The sequence below is a fragment of the Scyliorhinus torazame genome, chromosome 2 (assembly GCF_047496885.1).
Source record: "Scyliorhinus torazame isolate Kashiwa2021f chromosome 2, sScyTor2.1, whole genome shotgun sequence".
NCBI lineage: Eukaryota > Metazoa > Chordata > Chondrichthyes > Carcharhiniformes > Scyliorhinidae > Scyliorhinus > Scyliorhinus torazame.
In genome coordinates this window covers 353,208,505-353,233,489 of record NC_092708.1, presented here as the reverse complement: position 1 = coordinate 353,233,489, position 24,985 = coordinate 353,208,505, and the positions used below count along the sequence as shown (strand labels likewise).

The window sequence follows — 24,985 nt, the reverse complement described above, 5'->3', positions numbered from 1 at the left end:
GGGGATAAGATATACCCGCTGAGGATCTGGCTGGGTCAATCAGACATCCCTGGCCTCTTTGAGGACCACCCCAGGATGGCCGGTTGACTCTTGGGGGATAAAGGGTACTTGATGAGAACCTGGCTAATGAAGCTAGTTGGGAGGCCAATGCGGAGACCTGATACAACGAGGCCCATGCGGCCACCCGGTCTGTCATTAAGCGGTGCCTCAACCACTCTGGTGATGCACTGCAGTGCACCCTCCAGAGGGTCGCTCGCTTTGTGGTGGTCTGCTGTGTACTCCACAAGCTGGCACAGCAGCGGGGCGACATGCTGGAGGTGGACGGGGAGGAATATGTGGCCACTTCCGAGGAGGACGTCGACCATGAGGGGCGTTGGACCAGGAGGGGCTGGAGTATGAGCCCGAGGAGGACCCGTAGGACCACCTGAAGGATGGAGTACAGGCGGGAGTGGCGAGAGTTTGGCAAGCCCAGAGGGCCAGGTAGGCCTCATCCTCGCCCGCTTAAAATATGACGTGGTCTCGTCTGACATACCCCATCTCTCCAACCCCCACACACCCCGTCCCCTACACACACATTTCCCACCCTCCCAGGATCTGTGTAATACCACTCCACCGCGATGGGACTGTCAGCGGGTCACGGTTGAGAGCAGGGGGGGGCGATGATAACCCACAGAGAGCTCTGCACTGGGCTCCTTATTCAATGCCATAGTCTGCTCCTCAGTGCTCGCTCACGCCCATCACCTGCACGTGGTGTACCAGGGGTGGGGAAAGGAGTCTAGGACCTCCATGTCTGGGTAGATGGTGCATGGAATTGGTGCTTGGCCCGCATAGTGGAAGAAAGTGCCAGAGAGGTCATATTAGTCGAGGCCAACAGAATTGAATGATTTTCAGAAGTGTTTCCAACTGTCCAACTGCCCCACTATCCCCTCGTGCCCTCTCATTGATCCTCAACGTACTTAGCCTTCCACCCTCTACCACTGTGTCTAGGTGTGTCCCCAGGATGCACGTCAGAGGTGGAGACAGCCTGCTGCTTACCGTGTCCCAGGGGCTCTGGGGCCGAAGGGGCCCGACGCACTTGCTGACAGCACATGTCCTGCCATGCTGCACTGTACCGGCTGCTGACTGCGAAGCATACCGTTGTCAGGGAGGTGGAACTCTGGGGAACTGGTGGCTGCCATCGCCACTCCGTAGGATGGCTCCGGGTTGGCACCCAGCACCCCTCCTCCCAGTTGGTGCAATGCTTTGATTTAATTTGATTTATTATTGTCACATGTATTTGTATACAGTGAAAAGTATTGTTTCTTGCATGCTGTACAAACAGTGCATACCGTACATAGGGAAGGAAGGAGAGACTGCAGAATATAATGTTACAGTTATAGAATGAAGTTTTAGAAGCATAGAACAAGAGTAAAAGATAGAATTAGAGGGTATGCTGGGCACAGCTTTCAAGAAGTCGCCTCGCTCCGGCGCCATCTTGGGAAAAAAAATGCTTGTGTCATTGCTCGTCAGAGACTGGGACATACTCTGCAGCGCCTCGGCTATACCCACCTGAGACGGGGGGGGGGGGGGGGGGGGGGGCAGTGTGGGTGGCACTGCTGAACATGGGTGGCCTGGGGCACGGAATGGTGCTGGGTGGGAGCGGTGCCAGGTGCATTCTCTTGTGCAGGCGTCGGGATTTTGGTGCTAACTCACCTGAACAGCCCGGTGGAGGTAGTTGACCTTCTTGCAGCACTGGGTGCCGCTCCTCCTGGCCACGTTCCCTGAGCTGACAGATGCTGCTACTTCCTCCCAGGTGGCAGTGGCTGACCCTCCAAAGTAGGAAAATTGTCTCTGACAAATGTGCAACATTTTACCTAGTCTTTTGTATCAGTGAATCAAGATGCACCTGTTGCAGTCAGAAATGCGAACTCAGATTTATTTCCTAAAGCTTGATGGAGTGACATTAAAGCCACTTGTATTAAGATAATGCCGTCAACATAACAAACGTTGCAAGGCTTATTCAAATAAGCATACAAAAAATTCACACTCAGCCGGAAAGGGGCTAATTAGGAAGGATCACTTTTATAAGCCCTGACAGTGGGCATGGGGCAAAGGGTTTATGGAGGTTGTTCCTAAGAGGAGGATTAAGTGATGAAAACTTTGCTTAGGAGGGGAAGCAAAGAATATCAGAGAAACAGAGCATTTTGGAGGAGATGTCGAGGCTTGATGAAGACTAGAGCAAGAGTGGGGAAAGACAAAGGGCTGGATTCTCCGTCCCGCCGCGCCAGATTTCTGGTTTAGCACTTTGGCGGGATGCTCCGTTTTGCCGGCTGGTCAATGGGGTTTCCCATTGTGGGGCAGCCCCATGCCATCGGGAAACCCCTGGGGGCTGCCGACGGTGGAGAATCCAGCCCCAAGATTCTGAATTCAAAGCTTAGAATTTGAGCTGCCATAATAGGTCAGCGGAAAGATTTGCAGGGTGAAGACAGTGTGGGGGATTTGCAGGGTGAAGACAGTGTGGGGTAGCTTATGTTCTGTAGATGTTTGGACTGTTGGAGTTTGTGTTGAGGATCTAACACATGTCAGACACACACATAACTGAATACAAGTTATACCTGAAATTAGTGGTTGGCCAGTTAAAAGCCAGGAATAACTAGTAGCTGTTTTGAGAGGTATTAAGGCACTAATAAGATCACAAATTAAGTTATGTGAATTGAAACTTTCAAGGAAGCTAGATTAGACTAACTAGCTAAGCCTGACACTTACAGAAGAGTACAAGGAGCAAGAATTATGCATAGACAAGTTTAAATACATATCATTTGTGGCCATTTAGTTTAATTCAAAGAACTGATCAGTTTAACTTCTATTGTAAATACATTTTCTAGGTCTTCATCATTTATTCAGAAAATTTGCTGATCAGTTAAGTCTGGAAGGAGATCGAATGTGGTGCGTGCCTTCGAATTTTAACTATGGCGTTACGAGGGATTTGGTAGCTAAAACACTGTTCCAGAAGATTTAAAGTTGTTATCTTTTACTGATCCAAAAACATGGCACCAGTGCTGGAATTGATGGGGGTCACATAGATGAAAAGAGGATTGTAGATGAGCAGAATAGCAGGTTACAATATTACAATGGACCAATAGTGTATTAAAGTAAAATGAAAAATCTCAGGCAGTTGCTAAATATAACTCATAGGTTTGTGTTTCAACTGAAATTGCTGCCAGTCAAAGTATGAAGGAGGAGCACAAGGTAGAGAAAGGAAAAAAACAGCATGAAGGAGAAAAAAAGAATATGGATTTGAGCAACAAGGCGATGCAGCAACTAGCTTTTGTTTCTGCAGATTTCTGTTGAAAAGCGCCCTAATATGACATCAAGACCAGGCACAGTTTAGCCATCATACTGTTAATCTGGCAGAAAGGAAAACACATCGACAATGAGTTCAGTAAAAGGGAAGGAAAGAAGTTGCATTAGTGAGGATTCACCATTACTCGGGATATTCCAAATCACTTCGCTGCCAAGAGAGTACTTTTGAAGTGTAGCTGCTAATGCAAGGAAATGAAACAGCTAGCTTGCATGCAGCAAAATCCCAAAGCCAACATAGAGATAAGTAATCAGCTAAAAGAGATGTTGGTTAAGGTACAAATATTGACTAAGGTATGAACAAAACTCCCCTGTTGTTCATTGAATAGTGCGGTATGCTATGTCCATTTGAGAAGGTGGATGGGAGTTCACTTCTGCCATCATCAAGGCAATCTACATCTCACCCCAGGCGGAAGTGAAGAAGGCGCTTGATGAATTGTACACCGTTATAAGTAACAATGAAACAGAATACCCGGAGGCCTTGTTCATTGTGGCCGAGGACCAACCAGGCCAACCTCAAGAGTGTACGGCCAAAATTCCACCAATATATCTCCTGTCCCACCATGGGCCCCAACATCCTTGACCACTGCTGCACAAACAACAAGGGCACCTACCAATCCACCCCCCGATCGCACTTTGGAAATACGGGTCACAAGACGGTGCTACTTCTCCTGGCATACAAGCAGAAACTTAAGCGGGAGAATCCGGTTAAGAAGGTCATGCAATGCTGGTCCAAGGCAATGGAAGAGCTCCTACGCGACTGCTTGGAGTCAGTGGACTGGTCCATATTCAGGAACTCAGCGGCCAACCTAAACGAGTATGCCACCACTGTCAGAGGTGCAGCAGAGGGCAGTAGAGCGGAGCTGCTGATTGGCTGTTGCGGGGGAAATTTGCATACGCCCGTGTGCTCACCCTAACTTGAAGGTGGTTTGTGGAGGAGCTGTTGTCAAGTGACACTTAAACCCGAAACACCTCTTTAGTGTTTCCCTCCCTACCCCCTCCTCTAACCAAAAAAAACCCAACCGCTGTAAAGATCAAGAGGAAGGCTCGAGGGCAGGTAGAAATAGAAAGAAGTTGAACCGTGACGTCACAGCCTGCAGGTAAGGGATTGGCTGGTGACTGGTAAGTAGTTTTTCTTTTATTTTCCCTCCGGTGTTATCAGAGGTTGCTGAGTGATAGCTTGTTGAGAAGTGGAGTGAATAACAGGTAAGCTCTTTCTTTCTTTTTCTTTTTTTATCTAGAGGGGATGTCAGGGAAGGTAGTGCAATGTTCCTCCTGCAGAATGAGGTGAGGGACGCCGTCAGTGTCCCTGCTGATTTCACCTGTGGGAAGTGCACCCATCTCCAGCTCCTCAGAAACCGCGTTAGGGAACTGGAGCTGGAGCTGGATGAACTTCGGATCATTCGGGAGGCAGAGGTGGTCATAGATAGAAGCTTCAGGGATGTAGTTACTCCGAAGATTAAAGATAGATGGGTGACGGTGAGAGGGGCTGGGAGGAAGCGGTCAGTACAGGGATCCCCTGTGGTCGTTCCCCTTAGTAACAAGTATACCGCTTTGGATACTGTTGGTGGGGGGGACTTACCAGGGGTAAGCTATGGGGTACAGGTCTCTGGCACAGAGCCTGTCCCTGTTGCTCAGAAGGGAAGGGGGGAGCGGTGTAGAGCATTAGTCATTGGAGACTCCATAGTTAGGGGGATAGATAGGAGATTCTGTGGGAACGAGAGAGACTCGCGGTTGGTGTGTTGCCTCCCAGGTGCCAGGGTGTGTGATGTCTCGGATCGTGTTTTCCGGATCCATAAGGGGGATGGGGAGCAGCCCCAAGTCGTGGTCCACATAGGTACCAACGACATAGGTAGGAAAAGGGATAGAGATGTAAGGCAGGAATTCAGGGAGCTAGGGTGGAAACTTAGATCTAGGACAAACAGTCATTATCTCTGGGTTGTTACCCATGCCACGTGATAGCGAGACGAGGAATAGGGAGAGAGAGGAGTTGAACACGTGGCTACAGGGATGGTGCAGGAGGGAGGGTTTCAGATTTCTGGATAATTGGGCCTCATTCTGGGGTCAGTGGGACCTCTACAAACGAGATGGTCTACACCTGGACCAGAGGGGTACCAATATCCTGGGGGGGAAATTTGCTAATGCTCTTCGGGAGGGTTTAAACTAGTTCAGCAGGGGCTTGGGAACCTGAATTGTAGCTCCAGTATACAGGAGGTTGAGAGTAGTGAGGTCATGAGTAAGGTTTCAAAGTTGCAGGAGTGTACCGGCAGGCAGGAAGGTGGTTTAAAATGTGTCTTCAATGCCAGGAGCATCCGGAATAAGGTGTGTGAACATGCGGCATGGGTTGGTACCTGGGACTTCGATGTTGTGGCCATTTCGGAGACATGGATAGAGCAAGGACCGGAATGGTTGTTGCAGGTGCCGGGGTTTAGATATTTCAGTAAGCTCAGGGAAGGTGGTAAAAGAGGGGGAGGGGTGGCATTGTTAGTCAAGAACAGTATTACGGTGGCAGAAAGGACGTTTGATGAGGACCCGTCTACTGAGGTAGTATGGGCTGAGGTTAGAAACAGGAAAGGAGAGGTCACGCTGTTAGGGGTTTCCTATAGGCCTCCGAAAAGCTCCAGAGATGTAGAGGAAAGGATTGCAAAGATGATTCTGGATAGGAGCGAAAGCAACAGGGTAGTTGTTATGGGGGACTTTAACTTTCCAAATATTGACTGGAAACGCTATCGTTCGAGTACTTTAGATGGGTCCGTTTTTGTCCAATGTGTGCAGGAGGGTTTCCTGACACAGTATGTAGCTAGGCCAACGAGAGGCGAGGCCATATTGGATTTGGTACTGGGTAATGAACCAGGACAGGTGTTAGATTTGGAGGTAGGTGAGCACAATTCGATTACGTTTACTTTAGTGATGGAAAGGGATAGGTATATACCGCAGGGCAAGAGTTATATCTGGGGAAAGGCAATTATGATGCGATGAGGCACGACTTAGGATGCATCAGATGGAGAGGAAAACTGCAGGGGGTGGGCACAATGGAAATGTGGAGCTTGTTCAAGGAACAGCTACTGCGTGTCCTTGATAAGTATGTACCTGTCAGGCAGGGAGGAAGTGGTCGAGCAAGAGAACCGTGGTTTACTAAAGCAGTCGAAACACTTGTCAAGAGGAAGAAGGAGGCTTATGTAAAGATGAGATATGAAGGTTCAGTTAGGGCGCTCGAGAGTTACAAGTTAGCTCGGAAGGACCTAAAGAGAGCTAAGAAGAGCCAGGAGGGGACATGAGAAGTCTTTGGCAGGTAGGATCAAGGATAACCCTAAAGCTTTCTACAGATATGTCAGGAATAAACGAATGACTAGGGTAAGAATAGGTCCAGTCAAGGACAGAAGTGGGAAGTTGTGCTTGGAGTCCGAGGAGATAGGAGAGGTGCTAAATGAATATTTTTCATCAGTATTCACACAGGAAAAAGACAACGTTGTCGAGGAGAATACTGAGATTCAGGCTACTAGACTAGAAGGGCTTGAGGTTCATAAGGAGGAGGTGTTAGCAAATCTGGAAAGTGTGAAAATAGATAAGTCCCCTGGGCCGGATGGGATTTATCCTCGGATTCTCTGGAAAGCGAGGGAGGAGATTGCTGAGCCTTTGGCTTTGATCTTTAAGTCATCTACAGGAATAGTGCCAGAAGACTGGAGGATAGCAAATGTTCAAGAAGGGGAGTAGAGACAACACCGTTAACTATAGACCAGTGAGCCTTACTTCTGTTGTGGGCAAAATCTTGGAAAGGTTTAGAAGAGATAGGATGTATAATCATCCGGAAAGGAATAATTTGATTAGAGATAGTCAACACGGTTTTGTGAAGGGTAGGTCGTGCCTCACAAACCCTATTGAGTTCTTTGAGAAGGTGACCAAACAGGTGGATGAGGGTAAAGCAGTTGATGTGGTGTATATGGATTTCAGTAAAGCGTTTGATAAGGTTCCCCACGGTAGGCTACTGCAGAAAATACGGAGGCATGGGATTCAGGGTGATTTAGCAGTTTGGATCAGAAATTGGCTAGCTGGAAGAAGACAAAGGGTGGTGGTTGATGGGAAATGTTCAGACTGGAGTCCAGTTACTAGTGGTGTACCACAAGGATCTGTTTTGGGGCCACTGCTGTTTGTCATTTTTATAAATGTCCTGGACGAGGGCGTAGAAGGATGGGTAAGTAAATTTGCAGATGACACTAAAGTCGGTGGAGTTGTGGACAGTGCGGAAGGATGTTACAAGTTACAGAGGGACATAGATAAGCTGCAGCGCTGGGCTGAGAGGTGGCAAATGGAGTTTAATGCAGAAAAGTGTGAGATGATTCATTTTGGAAGGAATAACAGGAAGACAGAGTACTGGGCTAATGGTAAGATTCTTGGCAGTGTGGATGAGCAGAGAGATCTCGGTGTTCATGTACATAGATCCCTGAAAGTTGCCACCCAGGTTGAGAGGGTTGTTAAGAAGGCGTACGGTGTGTTAGCTTCTATTGGTAGAGGGATTGAGTTTCGGAGTCATGAGGTCATGTTGCAGCTGTACAAAACTCTGGTGCGGCCGCATTTGGAGTATTGCGTGCAATTCTGGTCGCCGCATTATAGGAAGGATGTGGAAGCATTGGAAAGGGTGCAGAGGAGATTTACCAGAATGTTGCCTGGTATGGAGGGAAGATCTTATGAGGAAAGGCTGAGGGACTTGAGGCTGTTTTCGTTAGAGCGAAGAAGGTTAAGAGGTGACTTAATTGAGGCATACAAGATGATCAGAGGATTGGATGGGGTGGACAGTGAGAGCCTTTTTCCTTGGATGGTGATGTCTAGCATGAGGGGACATAGCTTTAAATTGAGGGGAAATAGATATAAGACAGATGTCAGAGGTAGGTTCTTTACTCAGAGAGTAGTAAGGGCGTGGAATGCCCTGCCTGCAACAGTAGTGGACTCGCCAACACGAAGGGCATTCAAATGGTCATTGGATAGACATATGGACGATAAGGGAATAGTGTAGATGGGCTTTCGAGTGGTTTCACAGGTCGGCGCAACATCGAGGGCTGAAGGGCCTGTATTGCGCTGTAATGTTCTATGTTCTATGTCACAGACTTGATCAGCAAGTATATAGAAGATTGCGTGCCAAAGAAGGTAGTACGTACATTCCCAAACCTGAAACCATTGTTTACCAGGAGATTCACTCCCTACTGAAGGCTAGGCCTGAGGCGTTCATGACAGGCGACCCTGACTTATACGAGAAATCTAGGTACGACCTTCGCAAAGCCATCAATGATGCCAAGAGACAATACCAGACTAAGCTGGAGTCACAGACTAATGACATGGACTCGCGTTGATTGTGGCAAGGCTTAAACACATAATGGGCTACAATGCTAAGCCGAGTAGAATCTTTGGCAACAGGGTACCCATCCCTGATGAACTCATTGTATTCTGTGCTCATTTTGAGCAGGAAAGCAACAAACTGTTGTCAACTGCCCCAGCAGTCTTGGACACACCCATGCCTACCGTTACATCCTCCAAAGTCAGATCTGTCTTCTTGAAAGTAAACTCACAGGAAACAATGGGTCCTGTGGGAAAATATTCTGCCTGTAGGTCGGTGACCAGTGGTGTCCCGCAGGGATCTGTTCTGGGATCTCTGCTCTTTGTGGTTTTTATAAATGACTTGGATGAGGAAGTGGAAGTGTGGGTTAGTACTTTTGCTGGTGACACGAAGGTTGGTGGAGTTGTAGATAGTGTTGAGGGCTGTTGCAGGTTACAACAGGACATTGACAGGATGCAGAGCTGGGCTGAGAAGTAGCAGATGGAGTTCAACCTAGATAAATGTGAAGTGATTCATTTTGGAAGGTCGAATTTGAATGCTGAATACAGGGTAAAAGGCAAGATTCTTGGAAGTGGGATCTTGGGGTCCACGAACATAGATTCCTCAAAGTTGCCACCCAGGTTGATAGGGTTGTTAAGAAGCCATATGGTGTGTTGGCTGTCATTTAACAGGGGGATTGAGTTTAAGAGCCGTGAGGTTTTGTTGCAGCTTTATAAAACCCTGGTTAGACCACACTTGGAATATTGTGTCCAATTCTGGTCGTCCCATTATAGGAAGGGTGCGGATGCTTTGGAGAGGGTGCAGAGGAGATTTATCAGGATGCTGCCTGGGCTGGAGGGCATGTCTTCTGAAGAAAGGTTGAGGGAGCTAGGGCTTTTCTCACTGGAGAGAAGAAGGAAGAGAGGTGACTTAATAGAGGTGTACAAGGTGATGAGAGGCATGAATAGAGTGGATAGCTAGAAATGGCTGTCACGTGGGGGACATAATTTTAAGGTGATTGGAGGAAGGTATAGGGGAGGTTGGTTCTTTACAGAGAGAGTGGTGGGTGCATGGAATGCACTGCCAGCGGAGGTGGTGGAGTCAGAGTCATTAGGGACATTTAAGCGACTCTTGGACAGGCACATGGGCAGCAGTAAATTGAAGGGGTGTAGGTTAGGTTGATCTTGGGCCGAAGGGCCTGTGGTGTGCTGCACTGTCCTATGTTCTGTCTGAGTCTCTGGTTCTGCACTCAGATCCTGCATGGACAATCTGGCAGGTGTGTCCGCGGACAACTTCAACCTCTCCCTACACTATTTTGAGGTTCCCACCTACTTCAAGAAGACCACCATTAAACCGGTGCCAAAGAAGAACCAGGCACTGTGCTTCTACGACCACTGTCCGGTGGCCTTGACATCTATCGTTATGAAGTGCTTCAGAATTCGGTCATGAGGCACAACAACTCCGTACTCCCAGAATGCCTTGATCCACTGCAATTCACATACCGCCACAACCGGTCCACGGCAGACGCCATTTCCGTGGCCCAACACTTCTCCCTGGAGCATCTTGACAACAAGGACTCTTATGTCAGACTCCTATTCATTGATTACAACACCGCCTTCAACACCATATCCCAGCCAAGCTTATATCAAAACCCCAAAGCCTAGGACTTGGTTCCTCCCTCTGCAATTGCGTCCTTGACATCCTGACCCATAGACCACAATCGATAGGGATAAACAACAACACCTCGTCCATGATAGTCGTCAATACTGGGGCTCCGCAATGCTGGGTAGTTAGTTCCCTACTATGCTCCTTACACACACACGACTGTGTGGCAAAATTTGACTCCAACTCCATCTACACGTTTGCTGATCACACGACTAGTGGGTCAGATCTCGAACAACGATGAATTGGATCCAGTACAGGAGGGAGATAGAGAACCTAGTGGCGTGGTGTAACAACAACAATCTCTTCCTCAGTGTCAGCAAAACTAAGGAGCTGGTCATTGACTTCGGGAAGCAAAGTATAATATACACCCCTGTCTCCATCAATGTTGCCGAGGTAGAGATGGTTGACAACTTCAGATTCCTAGGTGTGCACATCACCAACAATCTGTCCTGGTCCATCCACGTCGATACTACAACCAAGAAAGCACAACAGCACTTATGCTTCCTCGGGAAACTAAGGAAATTCGGTATGCCCACATTGACTCTTACCAATTTTTACAGGCGCATCATGGAAAACATCCGATCTGGCTGCATCACAGCTTGTTATGACAACTGCTCGGCCCAAGACCATATGAAACTACAGAGAGTCGTGAACACAGTCGAGTCCATCATGCAAAACCGCCTCCCATCCATTGACTTTATCCACACCTCCGCTTCCTTGGGAAAGCGGGCAGCATAATCCTTAGTGTTGGGTGGGGTTGTTGACCTTGGGTAGGGTGCTCTTTCCAAGAGCCGGTGCAGACTTGATGGGCCGAATGGCCTCCTTCTGCACTGTAAAGTCTATGATAATCTATGATAATCAAAGACTCCTTCCACCCAGATTAAGCTCTCTTCCAAACTCTTCCATTGGGCAGGAGATAGAAAAGCCTGAGAACACGCACTAACAGGTTCAAAAACAGCTACTTCCCCTCTGTTACCAGACTCCTGAATGAGCCCCTTATGGACTGAACTGATCTCTCCACGCATCTTCTCTAGTGAGTAATACCACACGAATATGCTTCACTTGATGTCTATGTATTTAAATTGCATATCTATTGTATGCTTTTCATGTATGGAACAATCTGTTTGGACTGTACACAGAACAATACTTTATACTGTACCTTGGTACACATGACAAATCCAAATTCAAATCTTGATTAAACGGCTCATCTGAAATATGAGTATCTGCAATATTAACACTTTTTACCAGTGTTTCACTACAATCAGGATTATGTGTTCTGGGGCGTCATTCTCCGCCGGCGGGAGTCTCCGTTTTGCCGGCGCCCGGGGGTTTCCCGACGGCGTGGGGCTGCCCCACAATGGGAAACCCCATTGACCGGCCGGTGTTACGGAGACTCCCGCCGGCCGGTCGGGGCAGAAATGTGGCGGGGCGGGTAGGAGAATTTCGCCCCCGGTGTCTCGAGTGTGCCTTGAACTCCCAATCATCTGTCCCTGAGACTGAGTGTTACCATTGAGTCCAGGATGAATCTTAGGGATAATTTAGATTCTAACGCTCAGAATAGTTTCATAAAATTTAATTGGATGCTAAAATTGGATGCTAATTTTTTAGGAGGACAAGTTTGTTTTTAACCAGTAAAAAGCAGCGGTGCATAAATAAAGAAATTTGGGCTGAAATTTGATGTGATGACAAAGTAAAATGACTTCCATGGAATCCACAGAATCCTGACCTGCAGAAGGATTCGGACCATCACATTTCCACCGACTCTCCTAGGCCCCAAAAAACCCACAAAAAAACGGGACCCCTCCCTATCCCCGTAATCCCACCTAACCAGCAGCAGGGTGGCCGGAGAATCTCGTCTGACCTTTTGGGATCTGATCAGTGAGCTGATAACTCATTATGCCCTATTGGTAGCAAAACCATGTAGTGTGGTGAGGCTTTGCAGTGTAATTTTAGGTAATCCTGTTAAGTACATATTCCATTACATTTCCATCACCTCAATAAGGGGCAGCACGGTAGCGTTGTGGATAGCACAATTGCTTCACAGCTCCAGGGTCCCAGGTTCGATTACGGCTTGGGTCACTGTCTGTGTGGAGTCTGCACATCCTCCCCGTGTGTGCGTGGGTTTTCTCCGTGTGCTCCGGTTTCCTCCCACAGTCCAAAGATGTGCAGGTTAGGTGGATTGGCCATGATCAATTGCCCTTAGAGTCCAAAATTGCCCTTAGTGTTGGGTGGGGTTGCTGGGTTCTGGGGATAGGGTGGAGGTGTTGACCTTGGATAGGGCGCTCTTTCCAAGAGCCGGTGCAGACTCGATGGGCCGAATGGCCTCCTTCTGCCCTGTAAATTCTATGATAATTCAATTCTATGATAATCTTTCCAAATCATACTTCTCAGGTTAATGTGAATTAGCCTAATATCAGTGGCTGTCTAGTAATTCAATTCTTGGGAACATTGGAGGTGTTTGAAATACCCTTCTGTAAAGAAACAGTAAATTTTGGCCCCTGGGTCCTGCTTGCCATTCTAATTTGTTTTTAGATTTATTAATAGATATCAGACTTGCTGGCAAGTCTAGCATGTACTGCCCATCCCTAGTTGCCCTTATGAAGATAGTTGTGAGCTACATTCTTGAACCACTTCAGTCCATGTGCTGCAGGTGAACTCAGAGGCCAGTTAGGAAGAGATTTCCATAATTTCCCCCCTGCGACAGTGAAGGAACAGCAATATAGTGTCAAGTCAGGATGTCGGATGACTTGAAGAGAACTTACAGGTGGTGACGTTCTGAAGCACCCGTTGCCTTTGTCCGTCTGGGCTGTCGAAGTTGTGGGTTTGAAAGCGCCTTGGCGATTTTCTCCTATGTGTCTTGTAGATGGTAAACGGTGCTGCCACTCCTATTCACCACACTTCTGACTTGGCACATAGTGTTTATGTGCCATTAGATTGCCCTACCAGATGGTTCATCTAAAGGTGGTTATGGCGTAGCACAGACCAGAGTGCTTTTTTAGTTGACATGATTTTCGTAATTGGGAAACAATTTGAGAGACAAAACAGCCCTTGATTAGACAAGATCTCTTTTGGGAACCCAATACATATGAACATTTCTCGGAATGCTTTAGCCATATTGTTTGCACTTCAGCTGCTTTTTGAATTACATTTTGTTAAAAACATTTCTGTACCATCCACAGCTTAGCACTGCACCCAGAACGAACTTTAGTTGCAACAGGACAAGTGGGAAAGGAGCCACATATATGTGTGTGGGACACCTACAATGTACAGACGATATCAATCCTGACAGATGTGCACACCCATGGAATAGCCTGCTTGGCTTTTGATCACGATGGCCAGGTAAGTAAATTTGTGCTCTGTCAAATATTTATGTAGTAAAATGGACTTTGAGAACCCTAAATTGATGTTAGCCATTGAAAGAAAGGCATGAAGTTTTCACACACCAATTCCAATAGTTACATTTTATGAGTTACATCTTCATATTTTTATAACGCTGATATTGCGTTGTGTTGCTTGCTCTCAGTACCTGTTAGATAACTTTGCTTACTTTTACAGAGCCACTTCTTAGTTTGGTCCATGTCTGTGCAATAAATTCTGCTCATTAATGCATCCTCCATGTCATTTTTAGAAATAAGCCTAAGCCAATGTGATAACATTGACTACCACCCTTTCTTTGCCAGTACCTCTCGTGGAACAGTCCAAGGTTTTTTTTCTCTTTGGCCATCAAAGGTTTTTCCCATATGATTGTGCTCTATGTTATTGATAGTTGACATTTGGGTTAAAGTATTGTTCAATATATGATTGCTATACAACTACAATATGGCTTCCGACTGGTAATTTTGTCTACCTGAATATCTGTATGTTTTCAAGTTTGATACCGGTTACACCATTATTTTAGATGTGGAAAGAACTGAACAATATGTGTCCTTTTCCAATTTCCAGGACAGTTCTGATATTCCATATATATATATATATATATATATAGACTATATATGGTTTCCCAATCCTTTCTTAAATATACATCTGCATTAAGCCAGCCACATATTTTCCATTGTGTAGTAAAAGCCAAGGCGATTTAGCGGCTGCACTAGCCATGGACGCAAATCCTGTAATGGCCTTTAAATCTCACGAGAGGCCAAAAACGGGATCTGTGCCAATGAGATTCCCGAATGTGATCTTCCCAGCCTCCCGTCTGATGATACAATCAGGTTCACACCAGGAAGGATGTGAACCTGACTAGCATATATTATAATACAATATCATTATCAGGCTTAATCCCGCTGCTTCCGCCCTCAACATATCATCCCACCCAGGCAGCGTGGCGTCACACCGGCGCGAATCACTATAGTTTTCGAAAACTAAAACCAGCCGTGATGACCACTCGGGCACAGAGATAAGTATAGTCCCTGGGTGGTGATGAATATACCCAGACACTTCCCCGGCACTTCTTCTTGGCATAGCCAATGTGAGAGGGTTGAATGGGCTGGTCAAGAGGTCCTGTGTGTTCGTGCATTTGAGGAGCTTAAAGGCGGATGTGGCATTCTAGCAGGAAACACACCTGATGATCGGGGATCAGACCATGCTAAGGAAAGGGTGGGTAGGCCAGATCTTTCATTCAGGATTTTAAAAAATTTATTTTTTAAAAATAATTTTTATTAAAGTTTTCACAAAATATCAACAACAAAATGTAAAAGGAACCCAATAGAATTAAATACAAAACAAAACAAAACAACCCTGTGCCCCCCTCCCCCTATACATAAATAATAAATTAACACCCCAAATTAACACATAGCAAATATATACACCCCCTCAGATCCCCCAGTATAGACAAACAAAAATAAAATAGAACCCCCCCCCACCCCGGGCTGCTGCTGCTGCTGACCATTGTCTACCGCTCTGCCAGGAAGTCCAAGAACGGTTGCCACCGCCTGAAAAACCCTTGCTCCGATCCCCTTAAGGCAAATTTCACCCTCTCCAATTTAATAAACACCGCCATATTGTTGATCCAGGATTCGACGCTTGGGGGCCTCGCATCCTTCCACTGAAGAAGAATCCTTCGCCGGGCTACCAGGGACGCAAATGCCAGAATACCGGCCTCTTTCGCCTCCTGCACTCCCGGCTCCCCTGCAACCCCAAATATTGCGACCCCCCAGCCCGGTTTGACCCTGGATCCTACCACCCTCGATACCGTCCTTGCTACGCCTTTCCAAAATTCCTCCAGTGCTGGGCATGCCCAGAACATATGGGTGTGGTTTGCTGGGCTCCCTGAGCACCTAACACACCTGTCCTCACCCCCAAAAAACCGGCTCATCCTTGTTCTGGTCATGTGTGCCCTGTGCAGCACCTTAAACTGTATGAGGCTGAGCCTCGCGCACGAAGAGGAAGAGTTCACCCTCCCAAGGGCATCTGCCCACGTCCCCTCCTCGATCTCCTCCCCCAACTCCTCCTCCCACGTACCTTTCAGCTCCTCCACCGAGGCCTCCTCCTCCTCCTCCTGCATCACCTGGTATGTTGCCGAGATCTTCCCCTCTCCAACCCACACCCCCGAGAGCACCCTGTCCTGTACCGTGCGTGGCAGCAGCAGTGGGAATTCCACCACTTGACGCCTGGCAAACGCCCTTACCTGTAGATACCTAAAGGTGTTCCCCGGGGGGAGCCCGTACTTCTCCTCCAGCTCACCCAGGCTCGCGAACGTCCCATCCACAAACAGGTCCCCCAACCTTCTTATCCCTGCCCTGTGCCACCCCGAAAACCCTCCCATCTATTCTCCCTGGGACAAACCGGTGGTTCCCCCGTATCGGGATCCACACCGAGTCTCCCACTTCCCCCCTGTGCCGCCTCCATTGCCCCCAGATTTTGAGGGTAGCCGCCACCACCGGGCTCGTGGTATACCTCATTGGAGGGAGCGGCAGCGGCGCTGTTGCCAGCGCCTCCAGACTCGTACCCTCACAAGACGCCGTACCAGCCTCTTCCATGCAGCCCCCTCCCCCTCCATCACCCACTTGCGCACCATCGCTGCATTGGCGGCCCAGTGGTACCCACAGAGGTTGGGCAGTGCCAGCCCCCCCATCCCTGCTCTGCTCCAGGAACACCCTTCTCACCCTCGGAGTCCCTCGCACCCACACAAACCCCGTTATGCTCCTGTTGACCCGCCTAAAGAAGGCCTTCGGGATAAGAATGGGGAGGCACTAGAACAGGAACAAAATCCTTGGGAGCACCGTCACCTTGACTGACTGCACCCTACCCGCCAGGGACAGCAGCAACGCGACCAACCTCTTAAACTTCTCCTCCATTTGCTCCACCAGCCTCGTGAAATTAAGTCTATGCAGGGCCCCCCAGCTCCTGGCCACCTGGACCCCCAAATACCTGAAGCTCCTCGCCGCCCTTTTTAGTTGGAGCTCGCCAATCCCACTCTCCTGGTCCCCTGGGTGAACCACGAACAACTCGCTCTTCCCCATGTTGAGCTTGTACCCTGAGAAATCCCCGAACTCCCTGAGGATCCTCATTACCTCCGGCATTCCCCCTACCGGGTCCTCCACATATAGCAGCAAGTCGTCCGCACAGAGCGACACCCTATGCTCCTCCCCACCCCGCACCAACCAACTCCAGTTCCTCGACTCCCTCAGTGCCATAGCCAGGGGTTCAATCGCCAGTGCGAAGAGCAGGGGGGGCAGGGGACACCACCTGCCTCGTCCCTCGATGCAACCGGAAGTACTCAGACCTCCTCTTGTTCATGGCCACACTCGCCATCGGGACCTCGTACAACAGCCTAACCCACCTGACGAACCCCTCCCCAAACCCGAACCTCTTCAGCACCTCCCACAAGTACCCCCACTCTACCCTACCAAAGGCCTTCTCAGCGTCCATCGCCACTACTATCTCCACCTCCCCCTCCCTCGTCAGCAGCATTATAACGTTCAGGAGCCTCCGCACATTCGCGTTCAACTGCCTCCCCTTCACGAATCTCGCCTGGTCTTCGTGAATAACCTGCGGCACCCAATCCTCAATTCTCGTGGCTAAGACCTTCGCCAGCACCTTGGCATCTACATTTAACAACGAAATCGGTCTGTAAGACCCACACTGCAGGGGATCCTTGTCCTGCTTCAGGATCAAGGAGATCAGTGCCCGGGACATCGTCCATTCAGGATTAAATTTGAGGATGCGGGAGGGTGGCGGTCCTGATAATAAGCGGGTAGTGTTTGAGGTGGGGAACATAGTTGCAGACTCCAGGGGGAGGTTTGTTCTGGTGAGTGGGGAAGGGATGCTGGTGGTTTTGGTCAGTGTTTATGCCCCAAACTGGGACAATATTGAGTTTATGAGGCGGGTGTTGGGGAAGATCCCGGGCCTGGACTCGCACCGGCTGATAATGGGGGAGGGATTTTAATAGTTATTGAGCTGAAATTGGATCGGTCGAGTCCAAGGTCGGTGAGGGTATCAGTGGTGGCAAGGGAATTGAAAATGTTTATGGAGCGTATGGGAGGGGTGGACCCATGGAGATTTGGTAGGCTGAGGGCAAAGGAATTTTTGTTCTTCTCCCATGTGCATAGGGCGTACTCCCTGATCAACTATTTTATGATGGACGGGGGTGGTCAGTTTGGAGTACTCGACGATTGTGGTTTCAGACCATACGCCACATTTGGTGGACTTGCAGGTTGGATCGGGGCGGGGGGGCGCACAGTGGAGGCTAGATGTGGGACTGTTAGCGGATGAGGAGGTGTGTGAGTGGGTTAGGGCTACTATTCGGGGTTATGTGGAGCCGAATGACATGGGGCAGGTTTCTGCCGCCACGCTATGAGAGGCGTTGAAAGCAGTGGTGAGGGGGGAGTTTATATCATTAGGGCGCATAGAGACAAGACCGAGCGGGCGGAGATGGCGAGGTTAGTGGATAAGATCCTGCAAGTGGACAGAAAGTATTCGGAGGCCCCGATAGGTGGGTTGATGAGAGAACGGCAGAAACTCCAGATGGAGATTGGACTGATATTTAGGGGTAAGGCTGTGGGGCAGTTGCGGAGGGCCAGGGAGGCAGTCTAATTTTAAAGAAGGTATAAGGACCTGGAGCAATGTGGGTCCAACCAAACAATTTCATTGCTAAATGTGGACGCTATGTTGTGGCCGACATCTTGGATTGAGGACTGTGTACCGGGGGTGATAGGTGAAGACCAGACGGGGTTTGTAAAGGGGAGGCATCTCTCGGCCAATATTAGACGTTTGTTAAACATTATAGTGATGCCCCCGGAGGGACAAAATGTGGAGGTGGCGGTCACTATGGACCGAGAGAAGGCTTTCAATCAGGTGGAGTGGGACTATTTGTGGGAAATGTTGGGGCGGTGTGGGTTTGGGCAGGAGTTTGTGGATTGAGTCCAGCTGTTGTATCGGGTGCCGGCAACGATGTACGGACGAATCGGGTGAGTTTGGAGTATTTCAGGTTGCACAGTCAGACGAGGCCCACTCTCCCCATTGCTCTTTGCCTTGGCGATAGATCCACTGGCGATAACGCTTAGGGCATCAAGGGATTGGCAGGGGATTCTGCGGGGGGGGGGGGGTGGAGTATAGGGTCTCGCTGTATGCGGACGATCTATTGCTCTATATATCGAATCCTTTGGAAGGTATTTGGGGGATTATGGGCATATTGGAGGAATTTGACCGATTCTCGGGGTACAAATTGAATATAGGGAAGAGTGAGGTTTTCCCGATCCAAGCGAGGGGGCAGGAGATGAGGTTGGGGGAGTTGCTGTTTAAAGTAGTGGGGACAAGCTTCAGGTATTTGGGCATTCAGGTGGCGCGGGAGTGGGAACAGCTACACTACTTTAGCGGGTGGGGGTGGCTCTTCCAGACTTGATGAATTATTATTGGGCAGCGAACATAGCCATGGTTAGGAAATGGGTAGTAGGGGAGGGGTCGGTATGGGAGCAAATGGAGGCAGCCTCTTGAAAGGACTCAAGCTTAGGGGCACTGTTGACGGCGCCTCTACCGTTTTTGCTGGCTAGGTACTCCACAAGCCCGGTAGCGGAGGCGGCCCTGAGGATGTGGGGACAGTGGCGGCAGCACCTGAGGCTGGAGGGGGTCTTGGTGTGGGCACCAATCTGTAGGAATCATAGGTTTGCTCCGGGGGGCTGCTGGACGGGGGATTTTGGGGGGTAGCGACAGGTGGAGTTTGAACGGTTTGGGGATCTATTCATTGGGGGCAGCTTCTCGAGCTTGGAGGGGTTGGTGGAGGAATTTGAGGTGTCCAGTGGGAGTCGGTTCCAGTATTTGCAGGTGAGGGATTTTGTTAGGAAGCTGGGGCAGACCTTTCCCCACGTGCCGCCCCTGCGGCTACAGGACAAGCTGGTGTCAAAAACGGGTGGGTGAGGGCAGAGTGTCGGATATCTATAAAGAGTTAATGGATTGGGATGGAGCCCTGATAGGGGTAGTGAAGCGTAAGTGGGAGGAAGAGCTGGGAAGGGAGTTGGAGGCTGGGTTGTGGGAGGAGGCTCTGAGGAGGGTGAACGCATCCTCTTCATGTGCAAGGCTTAAAGGAACATTCCCCTTGGCTTTATTCGGTCAAGGTGATCCACAGGGCACACATGACTGTGGCCAGGATGAGTAGGTTTATATGGTGTGGGATGATGATGGTTTAGTTTAGTTGATTTACCTAATCTCATCACTGTAAATGCTTGAAGTACCTGTATTTTGTGGATCCAGTTACCATGATCTATGCTCCTCTTCTATTTCTATTTCTCAAGTCAATACAAAAAACCTAGTTTAAGGATCATATCTAAAATAATATTAAATGAATGGAATTGTGGAGGAAAATCAGTTCCATACAACTGCCCATGTTGATATTTTCTGTGCTATATCGCAATAAAATCCAGTGTTACATTTTAAGTAATAAGTTACATGGTTTATGCTGATTCTAAATACCACTGAAACTTGTTTTTTAGCTTATGAATTATAAGCTGGCTTTATGGAATACTTTTTCAGTAAAGGAACATTCCCCTTTGGATGGAAAATGGAAGTCCATGGTTTTGATTAGTTAGTGCAGTTTTGAGTGATTATAGATCCTCTGTAAAAGTTGGTGTTTTCAGAAGGGGCTTTGTGGGAGGGGAGATTTATTAAATTTTGTCAGCCAACAAAAATTCGAGCGATTTTCCTAATTTCAATTTTCTTTCTTCCCACTTCACAGCGTTTGGTATCTATTGGTCTGGATTCCAAAAACACTATTTGTGTTTGGGATTGGAAGAAAGGAAGAGTTCTGGCTACTGCAGCAGGACACACAGATAGGGTAATGTCTTTGCTTAACAAATGCTACGCTGGAAAGTTCAGAGGATGAAACATATATATAAATTTGACAAATTTAAATAGGAGCTTTAGAAACGTTGAGCGAAAAATTATAACTATATGCCTCGTGAATGTAAATGATGGCGTCTTGTACTTGGCCAAGAGAGAACAGAATGAGGTTCTTTCCCAAAGGAAGGTAAAAATCAGAAGTGACTCAGTCTATACTTGCACATCTCTTTGAGAGTTACAGAGCAGCATTAGTTTAAGGTTCTTCAGATTTCTGGGGTAATAATGAAGGGATGCTATTTAAATGGGAGATTAGCTTTCACTCCTTGACAATGTAAAAATACAATAATTTGAATTAAGCGGTTATGAAGTGATAACTTTTGGGAGAAAGAATGTGAAGAGGCGATATAAACTAAATCATACAATTTGAAATGGTGTTTAGGAACGGAATGATCTGGGAGTATGTAGCGCACAAAGATTCACGAGAGACGAATAGAGATGAAGTCGATGAGGCTTTATTAAGCGTGACTTGGTTCCCCGCAGTTCAGTAACAGACTGGCCTGCGGGGGAGAACTCCTGGTTCTTATACTCCGCCTTCAGGGCGGAGCTAGAGGTCAACAGCCAACCAGGACCCGGGATCTGTCAGCCAATGACATCACGGCTTCACAGTCCCACATGACCCCTAATGCATACTACCACCACAGAGTATAAGTATACAAATCTTTGGTGACAAACTTTGTTGAGAAAACCTACTGAAAAAAAGGATCCTTCAGTTTATTAAAAGAGGTATAAAGTGCAAACTGAAGGCAGTTGTACTCCAGGTGAGATTGTCTGGCCTCCACGTGGCCTGTTTCTTGGCGGCGGGTGGCTGCCCGTCATTGGCTGGCGGCGGGATCTTCTGGTCCCGTCGCTGTCAATGAGATTTCCCATTGAATCTACCCCATGCTGCTGGGAAACTGGCATAGATACGTAGAAGATAGGAGTAGGAGGAGGCCTTTTGGCCCTTCGAGCCTGCTCCGCCATTTATCACGATCATGGCTGATCATCCAACTCAATAGCCTAATCCTGCTTTCTCCCCATAACCTTTGAACAACCAGAAGATCTCATCCTACATCTTTATAAAACAGTGGTTGGCTCCGTCGGCGACTGTGCCTAATTTTAGGCACCACACTTTAGGAAGGATGTCTCTGCCTACGAAATGATTTAGAGAATGTTTACCGGGATGAGAAACTTCAATAACATGGAGTGACAGGAAATCAAGGGGTGTTCTTGGAGCAGAGAATGTTGAGGGAAGATTTGTTTTTTTATAAAACATTTTATTGAGGTATTTGTGATTTTGTACCAATAACAGAAGAAACAATGTACATACAAATATAAACATTGTGCAAAGGCCGTCTTCCTCCCTCAAAGGTCCCACCTTTCTTACACACTAATCTAAGCTAAACCCCCCCCTGTAATAAGTCCATGGAGGCAGAAGTCCCGTCACCAGAATTCCTTTTATTTACAAACCCAACAGCTGAACAACCATGACCATTCAGTCTGCTGTCTACACCGGGAGAGCAGAGGATCTGACACTCCCTGTTATATACACAGGAAGGGCCATTAATCAGGGAATTTGTATTCTAATTAGCCAATCTCAAAGGCCTGGCCTAAATCATTACACCCCTCCCCGCAAAGTCCGAGGAGCCCCCATGGTCCTTGTGACTCACGGGTCTCCTGCTTCGTTTTTGCGCCAGGTCCGTCTCCTCCACTTCGGCCTCCGACGTAGAATGATACCTGGTACCATTCCGGTATAACAGCTAGGTGCCCGTCTTTTCCGATGTGAGAGCCTGAGGGGTGGTTCGCCCCTTTCCTCAGGTGGCAGGGGTACAGCTGCGGCATCATCCACGGTGTCCATATCCGAGTCCGATGTCCTCATCAGTGGTGTCGGAGGGGCGTGAATAGTTTGTCGGGGAGGACTTTCCACTGTCCTTGGTATGCTGGTCTGAGTCAGCTCTGGGGGAGGAAACAAATCTGAGGCCCGCACCTGGTCCAGGTGCTCCTTTATTACATGTTTCCCCACACATATCTCATACAACACAGGTCCTGTCCTGGACTTGACAGTTCCTGCTACCCATGTGAGGCCATTCAAATAATTTCTGACCCATACATTTTCACCCGTGATGAACTGCCTTTCTCGGCGAGTGTTGTCGTGGCCCCTGCATTGGGCCTCTTGGTGTCGCTCTATTCTGCCACCTAAATGCGGGAATAATAGACTCAGCCGGGTTCGGAGTAGCTCCACCGGTGCTATTCCCATTGTGGCGTGTGGGGTTGTTCTGTCAAATAGCCAGCACGACAGTTTGGTGTCCAATGATGCTGCTGACTGTTTCTTCAACACGACGTTTAAGGTCTGGATGGCTCTCTCCACCAATCCATTCGATGCCGGGTGGTATGGTGCATCCTGATGTGCCGAATGCCATTCGACTTCATAAATTTTGTGAAGTCCTGGCTGGTGAAAACTGATCTAGTATCCAAAACTAACACCTCTGGGATACCATGAGTTGCGAAAGAGGTGCAGAGTTTTTCAGTGGTAGTTGTTGAATTTGCAGAGTTTATTTTGTAGACGTCCAGCCATTTGGAATGGGCATCTACTATTATAAAAAACATTGAACCCATAAACGGGCCTGCAAAATCGACATGAAGTCACGACCATGGTCTACCTGGCCATTCCCATGTGTGCAGCGGGGCTGCCAGTGGCACCTTCTGCCCTTGTTGGCATTCTTGGCACCGACCTACCAATGCCACTATGTCTGTGTCCAGGCCCGGCCACCAGACATAGCTTCTGGCTAACATCTCCATTTTTGAGACTCCAGAATGCCCATGATGTAGTTCAGCCAGTATGGCTCGACGGCCTTGACTTGGAACTATTACTCGAGCCCCCCATAGCAGGATCCCGTCTTCCACGGTGATCTGCTCTCTTCTGCTCCAGTAAAGGTGGAATTCCGCCTGGACCGGTCTTTCCATCTCCCCAGTTAGCACCATGTGTTTTATTTTTGATAAAACAGGATCCCTTTGGGTCCATAAACAAATGTTTTGTGCGGTCACTGGAAGGGTGTCCAGGAAATGTAACATCATTACCGTTTCCTCTATTTTGGGTACGAATGGCAGGGCGTCCGGTAATGGCAGCCTGCTTAGTGCATCGGCGTTTGCCACCCGGGTTCCTGGCCGATGCTCCAGTTGATACTGGTACGCCGGCAGTAGTAGGGCCCAGTGTTGGATCCTGGCCGAAGCTATTGATGGTATTGCTTTGTCTTCTTTCAACAAACCCAGCAATGGCTTGTGGTCTGCAATTATAGTGAATTTCCGCCCGTACAAGTACTGGTGAAATTTCTTCACCGCGAAGATCACAGTCAGTTCTTCCTTTTCGATTTGGGCGTACTTTTGTTCTGCTGCTGCCAGCGTCCTGGAAGCAAACGCTATAGGTCCTTCCTGTCCGTTTTGCCCTCTGTGTGCCAAAACTGCACCAACGCCATATGGAGATGCATCGCAAATGAGCACCAACTCTTTCCTGGGGTCGTAGTGTGCCAAGACATTCTCTGAGGAAAGCTGTTCTTTTATCTTTTATCTTCTTGAAAGCCCTGTCAAGCCCTGGGCGGACCACTCCCAGGCTTGCCCCTTTTTTAGTAATTGGTGTAGGGGAGCTCTGTTCCAAGATGGAAGCTCTGTTCTGTATGAACTTTCCATAATATGTCACCAGTCCTAAAAAAGACCGTAACTCCTGGATTGTGGCGGGGGCCGGGGCATCTTTAATTGCCCTCACCCGATCCTCCAAAGGCTATAGCCCTGATTTGTCAACCTTGTACCCCAGATAGGTTACTTGATGTGCTTGGAAAACACATTTCTCCCTCTTTAGGTGCACACCTGCTGCTGAAAACCTCCTGAGGACTTCCTCCAGGTTTTGCGGGTGTTCTGCCTTTGTTTTTCCTGTAATGAAGACGTTGTCCAGATAAATGGTGACTTGTGGTAGCCCTTGCAATATAGTCTCCATTGTTCTCTGGAATATCGCACAAGCTGACGATACCCCAAAGGGTAATCTTGTATATTGAAAAAGGCCCTTTAGGGTGTTTATCGTTGAGAATTTTTGGTACTCTTCATCCAGCTTCAGCTGTAGGTATGCGTGGCTCATATCAGCTTTGAAAATAGGAGTCCTCCAGCCGGCTTTGCATACAAATCCTCAATCCGGGGAATTGGGTATTTGTCCAGTTGTGAGTAGCGGTTAATTGTTTGTTTGAAATCGCAACAAAGGCGGACCGAGCCGTCTGGCTTAAGGATAGGCACCACGGGTGCCGCCCACTCTGCAAATTGGACCGGTTTTATTATTCCCTCATGCTCTAATTGTTTTATTTCCATATCGACTTTCTGCCTTAA

At 48.3% G+C, this 24,985-nt stretch overlaps 1 protein-coding gene across 6 annotated transcripts in view; it reads left to right on the top strand.

Annotated features, from left to right (window-relative positions):
- The window catches only part of LOC140403495 (echinoderm microtubule-associated protein-like 5), a 415,808-nt gene that overhangs the window by 16,094 nt on the left and 374,729 nt on the right, over positions 1 to 24,985 (top strand). For all 6 annotated transcript variants that reach the window (XM_072491458.1, XM_072491449.1, XM_072491467.1 and 3 more), the window contains exons 2-3: positions 13,492 to 13,651; positions 20,478 to 20,576. In XM_072491458.1, coding sequence (XP_072347559.1) covers positions 13,492 to 13,651; positions 20,478 to 20,576 — 259 coding nt within the window. The remainder of the gene's footprint in view (positions 1 to 13,491; positions 13,652 to 20,477; positions 20,577 to 24,985) is intronic.